Below are 16,232 nucleotides of genomic sequence, written 5' to 3'. Positions count from 1 at the left end.
CAGCAGACTGGAGTCTTTTATACTCACTGATCATGTATTTCAGAATGAAAGTCCAATACATGAAGCTAGATTGAAGTCAAAATGAGATGAGAAGCCAAGATTTTAAAAAATCTCTTATTATACTGCTGGCTAGCGAATCATTATGTGATTTACTCTTAAGTCCTGCATAAAAAATGTTCATGTAAATTAGGTTGAGGAATAAAATACTGTGCTTGAAATTCTGAACATACTCCTGACAAATTGGCATATGTTATATTTAAAATACTGTTACTTACAGATGACAGAATTATCAAGGAAAAAAAAATTACTGTTAAGTCATTGTCATTACAGATTTCATCAGAAGTATACCTTTTTAGTCACATTAAAGGGAAAAAACACCAACAAGCTGTGAGAGAAAACAGTAGTATACAAGGACGAGAGCTTTCAGATGAAGAAGTGGTAAGTTTTGTAATATATCTTTTTCTATATTCCAGTTGTATATGCCATCCAGCCGAGTAGCCCAAGAAAGTCTTGAAAATTCTTATAAAGGAATTGAACAAGAATATTTGTGTTAGCGTGGGAATAGTAGTGCCTTTTTGAATATAGACTCCCAATGAAAAGGAATGAAAGAAACAGTGGATTCAAACGCTTAGGCAATTGCCATTTGAAATAGATTGTGTATAGAACGTGACTAATTGTTTTTCTATTAACCCAAAGGCATTTTTCATCTCACTATATTTATCTTTTCATCATAAAAATCTGATGTGTTGCAGGTGTCTACATTTTGCTTTACTTTATTTTGTTCCTTCCTGTTGCTTAAAATATCTTAGTCCTTTTTTTAGGTTATCAGATGTGCTGTCCTATGCATCAAGGTCAATAATGCTGAAAATTGTAGTGTTAAATTACTTTAGAATGTAATATTGAAAATGCCTTGCAAGTATTAGTGTTGCTAGAAAGAGCAATAATTAGATTTTCATGAACTTCTTTAGAACAATTGGCACTTAGGGTGATTTTTAGAAAACATTGAGGACATTTTATACTAATTCAAGAAACTATGCTGTTGTGAAGAAAAGACTTCTGAATGATTGTCTGATTTACTTTCTCATTGCTGCTGCCTGAATTGAACTACAGTATTAAGTCAAGGCCTTTTCTATGACAAACTGTAATAGTCAGATTTTAAGTTCTGTCTTATACAAAAAATTTCTGAATGCTCGTGTATTATACCCGTCAGATGTTAGGAAGAAATACTGCACGAGCCAATTCTCCAGAGCTGATTCAGATTTAACTTCATTGTGTTTGGAAATCTGTTTCTAGACAAGCTGGTTCAGATGATACTGCTCAGTACTCTAATTTTTTGGCTGTCTTCGCCTTTCCTCCACAGTTCTTGTTACTGTTTTTATTTATTGAATTCTCTTAGTTTACAGCTTCTTACATCCAGTAGTAACATCTTTTCTTTTCCTTTTTAAAAAGCTATCGCTGAAATCCACAGAGGTGGTAATCACTGGGAAAGCAGAAAAAGAAAACTGGAGAGATACAGTAGTTTGGAGGAATAAATTTTAGCTGAGTTGCAGTTTGTCTACCCCTTCCTAATTCTAAAAAAAGTACATAAATTATTTTTTCAGTTTCTTTTTTTCTCTTTTACAGTGGTTAGTGGGAGTTGTGTGGGTTTGAATTTGGTTTTAGATGCCAGGTTTACCTAATTGGATATATGGGAGAAGGCTTCATACTGCATCCGTTTTCCTAGAAATAACAAGATTTCCCAGAAACTTTCATGTTGGTACACGCATCGAAGTGTGGGCAATCTATAATACTGAAATTTTCTTGTATCTATCTAGCCTTTGCTTGTATCTGTCTAGCAGATGCATTTTGATAATTGAACTCTGGTTCTTGCTGGGCAACTGTCCCAGATGAATACGGAGGAAAACAGTGAACTAGGTTTTCTTTTGTCTGGGTGTTATATGCTATTCACAACATCTAATTTGCTAGTTTAACAATTCCAGCTTCCAGAAAAAGGGATCACATTAAAACAGCTGCATTTGTGCCCAGTTGGTGAAAAAGAAGTTCCACTAGAGGGCACAGATATCTTGATTTTTGTGGTGTCCAACATCATATGCTTAAATCCAGTGTTTTTCAGCTAAACATTTTGACTTGAACTTAAGATCAAGATTAAGGTTAAATGTATGGGATTTCTTGAATGTGTTCTTAGTGCAGGAGCAAAAGGAGAGAACAGTTTTAACTGAACGAACAGCTTGATGATTACAATAGCAGATATAAATATTCTTAATCAAGTTGGTGCATAGTATTTGGCATACTGGCAACATATGGATTCTTCCATTGTGAGATATTTAATGTATTATTTATAGCTATGTTTTAATTAGACTGAGTATACAATTCTGAACTATACTGTTGTAATCTGAAATTTCCTCGGCCTGAGGCCCTCTCTGTTTTGGTTTGGTTTGTTGTTTTTGGGGTTTTTTTCCCCAAAGAGTAGTAATAAGATATACATGCTAGAGATATGGTCACTGTAAAGTAGAAAAGCGATTTTATTTATCAATCTGCTTTGTGTACCTCTTTATTCAGCACGCATAGTTAATGCCAAACTTTGCCTCCTCCACAACAAAGCATTCAGTAACTTTAGCTAAGTTTTGAAATACTTGAGAAAAAATTTCCAAAGTATTATATAGAAGTAAAACTGTATTCCAGGGAAGCATTATAATATTCATAGTTACTTACTCATCACTGTTTTCAATTTTTTAGTCAGTGAAGGTATCTGTAGTGAGAACACACTTGTGCTACTTAAAGTTATTACTTGTCATCTGTGCTGTCTTTAGATTATATACATCTTGTCTGTGACCCTTCTTCTTTGACATAAAAGATTTTATTTATATCACCTTTGACCTAATAAAATTCCACCTTTAACCTTATGCACTTGACACCTCAGATAACTTAGTCTTGCTCTTTGGCTCATTTTGTGTTAAGCCTGTTCAGTATAATAGGTAGCTGCCTAGAAAGAAAGCTTTTTTTTTTAATTGTAATCTGACCATAGAATTTCTTTATTATTGCTTGAGAAATCACAGAAGGACTTGAAATATGTTTATTTTGACTGTATTGGTATCATGGAAGGTAAGATTGTAGTATCCCCTTAAGACTTTGGAAACCGATTTAAGTAGGTGATTATATATATGTCTTCATACCGTAAGGATTTTTGTTGGTTGAGTTGACTGTAAGCAAAAAGTTAAAAGCTCTACTGAACGATCATTGACACGGATTTCTCTGGGCCAAGTGGATGCTAGTAGTTGATCTTGCCAGATTTGAAAAGAAATGTTATATTCTAGGTTTTTTCCCTTTGCTATAGCATCTATAGGTTCTGTAATTTTACAAACATTTTCAGAGAGAAAAGTGGGCTTCATTTTGGAGCAGTTTTCCATTGTTCTGGAATTCAGCATATATTATGCTTAATCCCGGCATATATTGTGCAAGAGCTGACAGCTAGTATTAGGTCATCAATAAGATGAATTCACTTGCAGATGCAATAAATTTGGTGAAACTCACAAAGAAAATAGTTTTGTTGTGAATGAAGATACTAACAGTGAAAAAGCATAAAGTTATTTCTAAGCTTGTTTAACAGCTTCATTTTATCTCAGCTTTTTGGGTTTTCTTCTTTTGGGTATTTATTAGTCTTCAGCTGAAAAGGACGTACATTTCTTTTAAAGCAAAGATCTGTTGATTTGGAAACAGTGGTTATCGTGTGAAAGCCAATTAAGCTCTATTCATATTTTTTACTTCCTTTTTAACTTTTCTTTTGTCCCGTCTCTTATAAATATATTCATTCATGTAGATGGCAAAACTCTTTCAGCAGGGTAGGCTTCAGGCTAAAAGTCATCTTTCCGTCATTGTATTTCTGAAACTTGAAATGCTATCGCTGTCCCGCATCCTTTCACCATTATCTTCAGTCCAGTAGCAATGTTCTGTCTACATTTTTTCTCTCTGCTTAAATGCATGTCTTCTTCCATCGAACTCACAGCTTTACCTTCTTTTTAGTTCACTATGTTCTATGCTATTGATTTCCTGTCCCCTCTCTTAATATTCATATTACTTTCAGGTTCAGCAAAAGATATAAACAGTGTATGCAGTTTGGTTTCATTGACTTCACTGGAATCAATTAGTATGTTTGAAGTTATGACTAATTGTTCTGCTGAATCAAAGCCTGTGTGACACAAAGGGCTTTTGACACAAAGGGCTTTTGACACAAAGGGCTTTTGACACAAAGGGCTTTTGACACAAAGGCCGTCAACTGAAGAGTTGGCTGCTGAAAGCCATAGGACAAGACATGGTGATTTCATTAGACTGAGGAGTCTCTGCAAGGACCTTGTAGACGTTTGCTCCCACCTGTAGCTCCAAGATTATTTATTAATTTTTATGCCCTCCTCTGCTTTCTCTTTTTTCTTTGCCTTTCTTGTCTATCCTAGTTTGCTTTGAGAAATACATGTCATCAGTAATCCTTCTAGCTTGCTTCCTTTGAACCAGTGTCCTATCTCTTGTCTGCATCTCCTGTCATTTAAATACCATGGTTTAAAGGCACTTTAGAGTATAAATCATGTAATTCCATGCAGTCTATGAATGTCTCTAGTAAGTGAAGAGTCCTTCTAAAAAACATATGAAATAGGTAACTTGGCAGGCTTTGGTTAATTTATATGAGGTGCATGCTGGAACGTTATGTATTCCAAAGCAGGGTGGAGGAATATTAATGAACCTTTGTTTGCAGGTGTGAAAAATGTGCGCTTTTTTTAATCAGGCAAGAAAACTGACTCTATTGTCATGATATAAATGAAACAAAGAACTTCTTAAGAGGTATATTTAGATCGAATGAGAATATAATCCTGTGACGGAGCAGAGAGATTGTTGTTGTCTGAAGATTGACGGTGTTAAAAGGTGAGGATTTATAGAAAGGCGTGGTTGCTTGAGCCCACCCACATTCCTCTTAAAAAACCCCGGGTAGTCAGTGGCTGAAGCTTACTCTGTAGCGTGGGTTGTCAGGTTGGCTGGGGCTGCAGCGCAAGCCTTTTCTGGCATAGGTCTCTCTAGATTGTAGCGGGGTCTGATTTACAACGTGCATAACTGCGCTGGCGCGTTCCCCTGGTACAGACACGGTTACACTGGCAGGATCGCGCTTTTGCCAGGATGTGGTGAGAGGCTGCCTGAGAAAGCAGAGTTGTGCTGGTACAAGTTCTTTTCCAGCCATGTAAGGTTTATAGCTAGTGCAACACACAAACAAAGTTGATGTTCATGTGAGTTTGAATTTCTGAAAGCTTTCTAGGGGCGAGGCGTTGTTTTTCTTAAAGAAATCAAGCTGTTTTCTCAAAGTTGTGTGCTGCTTCCCTTATTTCTTACAGAGGAAATTACTGAGGGAAAGGGATGTGGGAATGTTTTCATGCCTGACCTTTGCTCTTTTTCTTCTGTATTTACAAGGAGCTTTCTTGTCTGGAGACATGGTGATGCCTGGACTTTGCTAATTTTTTTTTTTTAATTCACTATATTTTCATTAAAATTAAATTATATATAACTCTTGTTTTATTGCGTCAGCCTTAGCATTATTGGGAAAAATGCTATTTTGATTTCCTTTCTGAATAGAGTGTTTTCAAGTTCTTCTATGTAAATGAAGAGTAGTATCCTGTGAACTCCTTTGGTAACCTATCTAAAAGATACAATTAAGCAAAATGGAAAATAATAACACTAAAGATGAACACTTTTTTCATTTTGTCTAATAGAGGAGTTTGAGGTATTTATACCTGTGGGTATGTGGTCTTTTAAAAATTGTTTTGCAAGATTAATAGTTCCCTTTTTTCTTCTTGAACATTCATGTGTATGTTACGCGTCTGCTTATATTGTGTTGCCAAGTGTGTTTTTAGCCGTCTCCATTTATTCTCAGTTTCACTCTAAGTAATGAAAGTCCTTAGCCTTCAGTTTTAAGCTCTCATGTTTAATTATTCAATGCTCTGGACTAAGCTTTTACGTGAGTCTGATTTTTTCAGCTGTGAACTCCATATGCCTAACATTTGCAGCCTTGGTCTTACCCTGGTGTGTGTTTGCACTCCAGCCTCTTTTGAACACCTAAATGTTCAGTTATGACCATTAAAGTACAAGGAAATGATCTTGATTTCAGCTCTGGTGGTATATAATACTTAAGTCATTCCTGTATAATACAGCGGTGCATGGGTTTGGTCATAAGTTGAACAATATTCCTGTTTCTTTTATCCACAGAGTTGCAGAATACAGACATCGTTGTAAATTCTTTTTTTGCTTGGCATCTGATAAAGTTTTTTAACAGTAGCCCATTTTTCTTCTCAGTTGCTAGTGGAAGCAATCTGTAAATCACCTACAAACAAGAACTCCTCATCCCCAAAACGCCTCAGTTTCTGGTTGAGTTTGCTTTAGTCTTTTTTTCTTTTCTTCCCCCCCCCCGAAGAGGGGCAGATTCTTTTAGAGAGGGGCTATGTTTGGCTAGAGGAATGGAATTAGGCCAAGCATCTGTGGTCCATTTTTGTTTATGAGTGTTTCATGTCTGTTGGATACCTGTGGTACTTTCAGCACAGGAACCCTGGCCTTGTAATTCTGCTGTGAATACATTTGTCCTAGGAGAAGCTGTCGTGAAGGATCATGTAATTACGAAGTTTAATCCATGATGCAGTTTGCAGAAGGTCTCTCAGTACTCTATACATCAATTCTAGTTTTTTTGTACTTTGCTAAGTAATAGCTTCTTACCTTTAATATATTATAAAGCGTTGTTTTTCTTGGCAAAAACGTACATGATTAATTGTTTATTGGCTGTGTCTTTAATTGTGATAGATCATTGCCAACAGCTGCACCCTTCCTCCTTTTGGCTTGGATATCTTGAATATTCACAGCCAGTAAGAAAAACTACTGCTGGCAGGGCCAGCTGCACTCTCATTTCCCCCTTTCTCTTGCTTGCCCTTGCAGCCAGATGATAATGTCAGTGCCTTCCCGCTTGCTTTCCCAACCTGCAGAGTGATGCTTTCCATGTCCAGCACGCAGAATTCTCATTCCCGTGGAAGAAACAGCTTTACTTTGCCTTCTGTTCCCACATTTGGAGTGACAAGTGGGAATGATATTAAAAATTCTAAGAAATAGCTGAAGCTACTATTCAGAATATTATTTGCTGTTTATAGACAAATGACACGGGCCGTTGTGCCATTGAATTTATGGACAAGCAAGGCGACTAAAAGTGCAGTCGCTATTAACAGTGAAAATAGTATTTAGTCTGGACATGCCAAAAAGCCGTATTGAATTCAGGAAGTGAATGCAAAACTACTTTTACAATGGAAAGGTCAGTCTTCAGTTTTGAATTAATAATAAAAGTTTTTCAATGCTCAATACTAATTTTCTAAAATCCATTTGAGCGTAGAAATGTGAATAATAGAAATCTTGATTTTGAGAAAATAATATCTGAATATCCATTACTTTATTTTCATAACTGTTTCTTCACATACGAAGCACTTAATGATAAAATAAATACCTTCCTTATTTTGAACCTTCTCCGTATTTTGGAGTGGATCATCGCTTGCGGTGTTATAACAGTATTTGATCACAAACATTTGATCTCTTTATCATTACGCATTAATGACCATTTGTATTTCTAGCTCTCATTGGTTATGATGTTGAAAATGGAATTTTACATTTTATATAACTCATAGTCTGCTTCAGCATCTGTTTTCCATATTAAATATTGTCCTAGGCTATGAGGAAAAACATAAAATACTGAGGAGTTTTGTTGAAATGTGTAATAAAATCATGAACAAATATTCCTGTGGTAACATGATTTAGAATTGAACCTTAAAAACCTCTTCAAAATTTGGCAAATACATCCCTTAAGTGATTATATACAAGTAAGAAACCATTATTCCTGACATTGGTAATAAATATCAAAAACATTTTAAAATTATTTTCTTTCTGTTAGAGGGTATTGTGTATTTTGAAACAGGTAAAGATGTTAATCCAAAAGATATATGTAGCTTCAGAATAGTTACCTATTGATTTGCTAGAATATATTCCATATGTTTATACAAAATACTCAGTTTGCTATTAATTTTTTTTATTAAAATGGTAAACGAATGACAGCAATTATTATGTGATCTAAGCTTACTACAAGTATTTCTTTATAATATTCCTCATGTTTGTGTTAATGCCGATACTAGAGGGCAAGTAAAAACAAGTGTTTAGAAGTTCTGAAGATTGAATTTAGATAAATAGCTAGAGTCAGATATTTTTCAAGCTACCTTTGTCTGCAGAATTGGGTTAGAATATTTATAAGAATGCCTTTTCTTTCCAAACTTGGGTATTCAAGGTTGGAAAGAATACAAAAATAATAAGAATAACCAGTCTTAAGGTATTCTGGCACTTCTGCTTCAGTTCTGGCCAGAATCCAGAAATACAGAAGGGAATGAAAATGAAAAATAATAGAGAAAAAAAAACCCTATAAACTTTTCAGATTCCAAGAAGGTCACTTTGGCTTAGTTTTTTGGGTGAAAGTCCAATAGCTGGAAGGGTTTTCCACTTAGATGAATTGGTTAGTTTATACATAATGGAATCATAGCTAATTAAGCATCGTGTCACACTCTGTATAAAAGGCACCATACTTCGGAAAGGTCAAGCCTTTGCATGCCGGTTGCTAGACAGTAGGATTTCATTTCTGCGCTGCTTTGGGGTAGCACAGGACACTCCAGAGCTTCTAGAAAGCGGCAGAAAATACTTGATATACTACGTGATGATCCTGGCCACTCCTGCCAGCGACTGACTGGCTTCCGGCTGGAGGATTTGCAGAGCCTTCCTTCCCTGGCTGTTACTGCTACGTATCGGGAGGAATATAGTGCTTCGTGAGAGCCAGCAAGGAGCAACGTGCGCACAAGAGAACAGAGGATCTTAAGTTATGGCTGCCCTACAGCAACAAATGCCAGGCGGCGATTTTCTTCTCGGCTTGAGCAAATACAGATGCTTTACTGCGATACTGTCCTACCTCTGCGATCTTGCCCCAGGCAGATTTCATAAAAAGGCAATGCTTACTTAGAAAGGGAAATAAGTATTTGTGTTATGCTCACTCCTAATTTTAGAATGAGGAAATTTTGTTAGGAAGAATCCTGTTTGGCACGCTTTACATCACAATTTAATAATGTTACTAGAAATATTTGCTGAGTAGTGAAATAAATAGTAGCTTATATGTAATACAGAGAGCCAAAAGTGTCATAGTCACAGAGACTAGGAAAATAATTTTGCAGTTGTGTTCTGGTTTGACAAATACTTACGTATCCAACATTTCATCTGCCAGGGTCAGATATGTGGATGTTGTTGCTCTAATCGGGTCATTAAATGGGGAGAGGTAGTCAAGAGTGTTGGTCTTGTGAATGGGTATTGTAAGAAGAAGGTGTCAATTAGGAAATTCATTCTCCAGCTGTTGTGTTGTATGTAGATTACCAAGGTTCAGAATCCAGATTATGGTATAGTTTTTCTCATTCAAACTGCAGTGGACTGTACTCAACTGTATAGCATTTCAGCATTTTGTAGTATTTGATACACTTTTCATGGAAAAAGTTTACAATTATGTTTGTTCTGGAGTCTGAAAAAATTACTGATTTCAGAGAATATTGAAAGTAATGCTGTAATCCTTGTAATATAAACATGTCCTATAAGAAAAAGGGGTGTAATTCAGGGTATAGAGAAAATCCTGGTTATAAGAAGGGCTTAGTCAACTAAAATTATCAACTTCAAGATACAAAATGAACTGGGTAGTTTTTCTGTTTCAGGCAGTTGAATGGGACTAGGCAGTAACCTGCAAGAATGTGGCTTCATGGGTGACCTTATTAGTTTTAGCTATAATCGTTTTGGCAACTCGGTTTCTCATGTAGTTTGTAGATGAGGCCCATCTGTTGCCTTTGGAAAGCTTCAGGATTCTCAGTGACTAAAAGTCAGAACAGTTGAGGATGGAGGGAGAAGAGGGGAAAAGCAGAGACCTTTTTTGTAAATAATCTGATTTCCGTTTTGTCTGCTTGTGGTAGCTGCAGTTTTACGTGTGCATTTAATGTTAGTTTTATCAAGTATGAAAAGCGATGGCAGAAATCTTGATACGTAATGGCCATCATAGCTGGTTCTATTTTAATCCTGAGATGAGAAAGTATACTGTTAGGACAAAACCAGCAAAATTACTATATTATACATAAGTCTTTAAAAAAAAGCTTTAGAGAAATCGCGCAGCTAAAATTGACATTGCTGGTGTAGAAACTGAAACTAGGTGGTGTAAATATAGACCTTAATAACAGAAGCTTTCATGAGAAAAGAGCCTTTGTTTAATAATGCTTTGCATTTATAATGGCCTAAATTCTGCAAAGATCTGGTGGCTTACTAATATCTGAGGGTTTGGGGTCAGAATGTGCTCGACATAGCACAGAATTAGGCCAGTAATGCCCCTTCACATTGTCATAAAAACAAACCTTGAATGCCTCTACAGAGAGGGTAAATCAGGCTCAGAAATTCTTACTGCATTTAGCATTACTTATATAAAAATAACAGTAAAGAAAAGTAAAAGGCTTTCAGGAAGAAGTGACTGGATTATGCAGTTATTCTGCATTACCTTTATTAGAAATAAACAAAAAAATGTGAAATTAAATAGTTTCGTTACTGTTTAAATAAAAGCATTCAGAGGATGACAAAAGTTTGCTTTCTAAACGCTGCACTGGCTACACTCACTTTCATACACTTACGGCAATTACTTTTATGATATGTTAACCTGTCCAGCTAATGGTTGTGCAGGTAAAATTACTCATTAACTTAACTATTTAAAGATTTAGACATACTGTACTTCAGTGTGACTTGCTGGATTTAAAAACCTTTATTTTTTCGGATAGCTGGTAGGAGGTTAATAAAACATGGGAATAAATATTTTTACACTGCTCTGAAGCATAATATAGCAGCAGCTATTTTCAGATGTCAGTTGTCATTCAGTACCGAGCTATTAGTTATACTTGTTTCACACCTGAATGGTGTGGATCTGCCTCCTGTGATAATCCTACGCTTTGATCTATACCTTCAAAAAGTGACTGGTTTTGTGACACAAGGTATTATTACTCTAGTCTTACTTTAATGAGCTGTATGTATGAAGTCTGATATTAATCCAAGCTGCCACACGTGAAAGCTGAGAACTCTGAGAAACATCGTTCACGAAGGTGCTTGAGTTCATGTGAACAAAATGGTTTGTAACCGTCCTGTGTGCTACTGACAGCAAGACCTCTTTCGGCCCTCACCGCCTGGTAAATGAATGTGCTTGTTGAACCCTGTAGTTCTCTTCGAGTCGGCTGCTAAAGCCACAGATGAGATTAGGAAAAAGAGATGAGTGTCTACTAAGGGGATACAAGGCTTTGTCTCACTCGTTTCTGCCTAGCAGACGTCGGGTACCGTGGTTGCAGTTGCCGTCGTGCAGCGGGAGGACAGCAGGCTGGCTGCACCTGGATGGAGGTGTTCTGCCCCTTTTGTAAGGTGGTGTCCGTTTCAAAGCGCGGTGTTAAACTCCATTTTGCTCTGCTGTCACTTTGAAGGATACAGGAAATAGTTTGAAGATCTGGTGAACCAAGAAACCAGTTTCACTGTTGAACAAAGATGTAGAGCTACAGTAATAGTCCTTGTTAGTTTTGTATATTTACGAGTGAGGTGCAGCACTTGGGAGGTAAATTAATGGTAAGTTACAATGCTAAGGTGTACTAGTTCAATTGGGAAAGCAGGGATGTACATATCAAATCCCACTGAAATAATTAATACCGTTTTTTTTAATAAGCGAGCATCCACAAAAAGTCACTAATTGCAGGAATAATGTCACAGTCTGTTTGGAGGAAGTCCTTTTTTTTTCTTACCATTGAAAAACTTGAAACCATCAGTTTCCTGTGAAGTTTGAGCCTTACAACCAGGGTTTTGTTTTCTAAAAGAAAGTTTAAGGGAAAAGCTATTTTTAAGCAGGTCTTCAGGGATACAACTCTCTGAGACAACAAAAATGAACTGGGGTTTCATGACCAGCGCTGGGATGGTCTATATGGTGTGCTACCACAGATTGCTTAAGAACTAACTCATCAAAAAGTGAGGTATATTGCTAGTCTCGTACTACGGAATCATGCTCAAAGGGGACAGCCTCGCCAGATACCTTCAGAAAGCTTTCCTTTAAGCACTTCCTGCTAAAATTAAAAAAATAATACTAAGGGGGGCAGGGAGTGCTTACAAAAGCTGTTAGAATTACTGTTACATATGGATATAGCAATATCCATGGTTTGAACAACTTGGACAAATACTTCGGGGGAAAAAATGTTCAGGTGTACTGGGAGTTATACAGGGTAGGCAGTATTACCAAGTTAAAGTCAGCCTTACTTTTAGAATTTGCTTGGATTATTATGCTTGATTTCGTATGTCTAATATTAATTCAGCATTCATTTTGCCTTCATATGATTTAAGATAGAAATTTCAATTACTATTTTGATGAAATATCTATTGCTAGGTTATATTATGCGGCAATGTTTTACAAAAACTAAATGGTCTTTTTCCAGGAAATTTCTGAGAGATTTATTTTTTTTTCAACAGGCATAATATTTTCTTGAATCAATGAAAGAAGATGTAGGTTGTTTTCTGGAAAATTTTATCTATAAATTTGTTTAACACTTCACCTTTCACTGTGAAGGATACTTACCAAAAAGGAATAACCACACCTGCTTGTGGCACTAATCATTTTCAAGGATAAATTATCCTAATAAGCAATGGTGACCTATACTTCATAATATGTTCAGTATTCTATAAGAAAACAAATATAAAATAAGCCTCAGTCACAAAAAAGTGGTAAATACAGTCTTATAACTGGCATTAAGCTAGTTGTTTATTGTTATTTGTAAAAATAAACTTGATAAATCTGGCTTTTGTAGCCCAGTAGCACAAGCAGCCACAATGCAGTATGGAGATCCGGTGTTCACTTGTTGCGAACGGGGTATTTGTACAAGAGATTTCAATAGTGTGAATGTGTCTGTTAGTCTTCTGTTATTGTAGCGGAACGTTGCAGTGTCATGCAGAACGAACACCAGGGTGCACATATTCATCAAGCGACGTAGGCGAATTGAGGACATTGTAGTGGTTTAAGTGGGTCAAATTTGTGTAAGCTGCTTGCGCCGACAAGGGTCTGAAGTACATTGCTCGCTCGGAAGAGGTTAAGTTCCGTAATGCACATTGAAATTGAAGAGTAGGATTAGAAGGGGCACTCAAGTAGAAATCCTTCTCGGGCATTGAAATCTAAGTTGCTGTATAGAGACTTACAATAAATTTCTAACTTGAGAGAACTGAGGAAAAATAAGGTAGTCAACAGTTTAGCAGCTGTGGGGGTTTTTTGTGTTTGGTTTTGGTTTTTTGGGGGGGTTTCTTTGCTTGGTTTTGTTTTTTGGGGGATTTTTTTTTTTTTTTTTGCATGGGTAGTTTCTAGGTAGTCTGCTGGTCATTGGAATTGTTACAAGCTTCTACACGTCCGTTCCCAGATAGCGTAGGTCGGTCAAAATTGAGGACTGCTTTAGGGGAATAGCTTTGTTGGTTATTAATTTCTAAATTATAAGTATTTATTTTAAATGTAGACCTTGAACTGCATTGGCTTAGTCTATACATCGACTGAAAGTACCTCTGAGGAAACAAGAATTTTTTGTAACTTTAAAAAAGAAATCTCAAAACAAAGCTTTTATTCAGAATCATGAGGTGTAATTACATTCCCTTTTCTTGCATGCCGTTATGTCAAAACTGTACTATTTCATAATTAAAGCATTTCTTCTGTGTGCAACTGAGATTTTACCAATACTTAACTAAAATGCAAATTTCCTAATGTGAGAGGAAAAGTAATATTCCCATCAATAATTGGTAACATTGTAAGTAGTGAATAGTTTCAATGTAGTTTAAGAAAAGTTAAAACAAGTTTAGATTTTCATGAAGGGTTAAAATAATAAACCAGAATTAATTCATGGAATATAAAGAGTTATGTTGGTAAGGCAGGCCTTTGGTTTCACATAGCTGTAAAAGGCAGCTTGGAGAAGAGAGAGAATGTCAGCTTGGAGTTCATACCTGTTCGGTAATGATCTCTTGAAAACGAGGGACAATATTCATTCTCCTTTACTTCTCTCAATAATTAATCTCCCTTCTCCTTGAAATACCCATGATGTATTCTTTGCAGTATGAATTAATCTCTTTTCCAAAATTTATTTCAAGTTTTTTCTTCACTTTTTTAATCTTTCGTTAAATGCTTACCACTGCTGCTTCCTGGGAAGATAATCTCCATCACATACTGTAAGATTAAATATTATTTCAATATTTTCTGCAGGAGCATCTGTCATTAAAAAAGTACATTGTGGATATTGTGATTGAGAGTTCTGTTCCTGTGGAACCATTAAAAGACGGAGAGGAGAAACAAAAAACTAAAAAGAAAGCAAAAAAGCTAAAGGCACGGATGAACTCCAGGTAATACAAATTTCTTTTTAATTTTTCTTCTTTAATTTTTGTTCTAAAATTTACCTTTTGTCCTTCGGTACCAGTGCAGCGGAAGGATGAAAAAAAATTGAAAATTATTTGGTTTGGGAGTGTCTTGAAAATAACACTGATGAGCCTAATTTATGGCCACTTTCTCTGATTGAGAAAGAAAACTGAGTATCGATCTGGAGCCCTTGGTTTCACCTGTTAAGAGCTTTTCTCATAATTGGATGCCACTGCCCTGCCAAAACTGTAGCCTCTGCTAGCATACAATAGCATGTTTAAATTTGTGTAAACCATGCCTATTTTTCTTTCTAGCTATTGATTTTTAAATGAAGTATCAAAGAAAATCAATAGTAATCAACAAATAGAAGTCAGCCTGCTGTAGTGTCAAATCCCATGACTAAATTTAATCATTTTTTGTTGCCTGTCACAACAAAAAAGAAAGTTAAAAATACCTTAAAATGGAAAGTGAGTTGTCAGACCTGCAATTTGTTATTAGTCTAAAAAGTTACATCTGCAAATCAGTATGATATGCAGGACATCATGATATCATGAACTGGCAGTCTTTATAGCTGAATAGTCCCCAGCTGAGGTTAATACTTAACTGAATATTATAACATGTTTTTTGCATTTATCTCTAAAAATATTCTCAGAAGGTAAGAATCTTAGTTACATATTTTCTCTGCCTTGTTTTTAAGCACGAAGGGTTACAGGTAAGAGAAAAACAGCTGAATGGATTTTTAGAGCGACAGTAAGGATGAGATATTTTATTAACTTATAATAGTGCTAATAATGGTACATTTAGTCTCTACAAACACAATACTTTCAAAATGTATTACTGTTTCTGTTTGTTTTCCTCTTTGGATGAGCAAGTCCACTATCTGAATACCACATTAGAAGACACAGTTGAAACTGGATAACATGTTCTTCCAGGTTTCTGATTGTCCAAGAGGCAGACTTATTTATATTACCTGTTGATTTAATGCAGTTAGTGGGTCTGATCTTAATTCTTTCTCAAGAGCTGCTTCTGTTGCATTTAGTCAAAGATTTGTCAGACCTAGGAATACAAGCTCAAATCATAATTTCTTATTGGCACTGATAGTTGAAGAACTTTTTCAGAACATTTTGAATTCTTATGTGTCAGACTTCTGTGTGAGTCAGCATATTAGTCATCAAAAATTGTAATGAAAACAGTAATAAAGGGGCATTGCTTTACGAAGGTGATAGGCTATTGACAACTACAGTGAAAGTTTCAAAATCTAAGAGGACTTGTATTGGCGAGCCATGAAATCTATGTTCATTAAAAGGAACGCTTGTTTTTAGTTTTAAAGGGTGACTAAACCCTTTAAAGGATTCCTGTCCTTGAAGATAACTGAGAGTTAAATTGCAGATTTCACCATGAGTTTTCTAATGTTGACACAAAAGACTGGTAAGTATGTCCAGCTGCAATATGAAGCAAAGGTTGTTCCATGGAATTTCAAACAAAAAATTGATGAGGGGAAAAAAAATCCATTTGGGAAATTAATTGTAGCCATGCAAGTCTTGCCAGTCTTCTACAGTTCCTATAATTGACACTTGAGTGATAGTAATAGGCATAGTGATGACAAATACTGCTCAGGTATTCCTGTACGTAAGCTTATTACTGGTGAGATTGGGAGGTTTTCCATGTTCAGAAAATGAAAGAGAATGATCTTATGTGGCTAAATAACCTCAGA

The 16,232-nt window shown here is 35.9% G+C and overlaps 1 protein-coding gene across 2 annotated transcripts in view; it reads left to right on the top strand.

Annotated features, from left to right (window-relative positions):
* SCAPER (S-phase cyclin A-associated protein in the ER) overlaps positions 1–16,232 on the top strand; it is a 132,172-nt gene that overhangs the window by 28,481 nt on the left and 87,459 nt on the right. For both annotated transcript variants that reach the window (XM_010285733.1, XM_010285732.1), the window contains exons 15-16: positions 331–438; positions 14,369–14,505. In XM_010285733.1, the coding sequence (XP_010284035.1) occupies positions 331–438; positions 14,369–14,505 (245 nt within the window). The remainder of the gene's footprint in view (positions 1–330; positions 439–14,368; positions 14,506–16,232) is intronic.

Source organism: Phaethon lepturus, unplaced genomic scaffold (genome assembly GCF_000687285.1).
Source record: "Phaethon lepturus isolate BGI_N335 unplaced genomic scaffold, ASM68728v1 scaffold1224, whole genome shotgun sequence".
NCBI lineage: Eukaryota > Metazoa > Chordata > Aves > Phaethontiformes > Phaethontidae > Phaethon > Phaethon lepturus.
The sequence above is the reverse complement of the archived record's forward strand: the minus strand, read 5'-3'. Positions and strand labels throughout refer to the sequence as shown.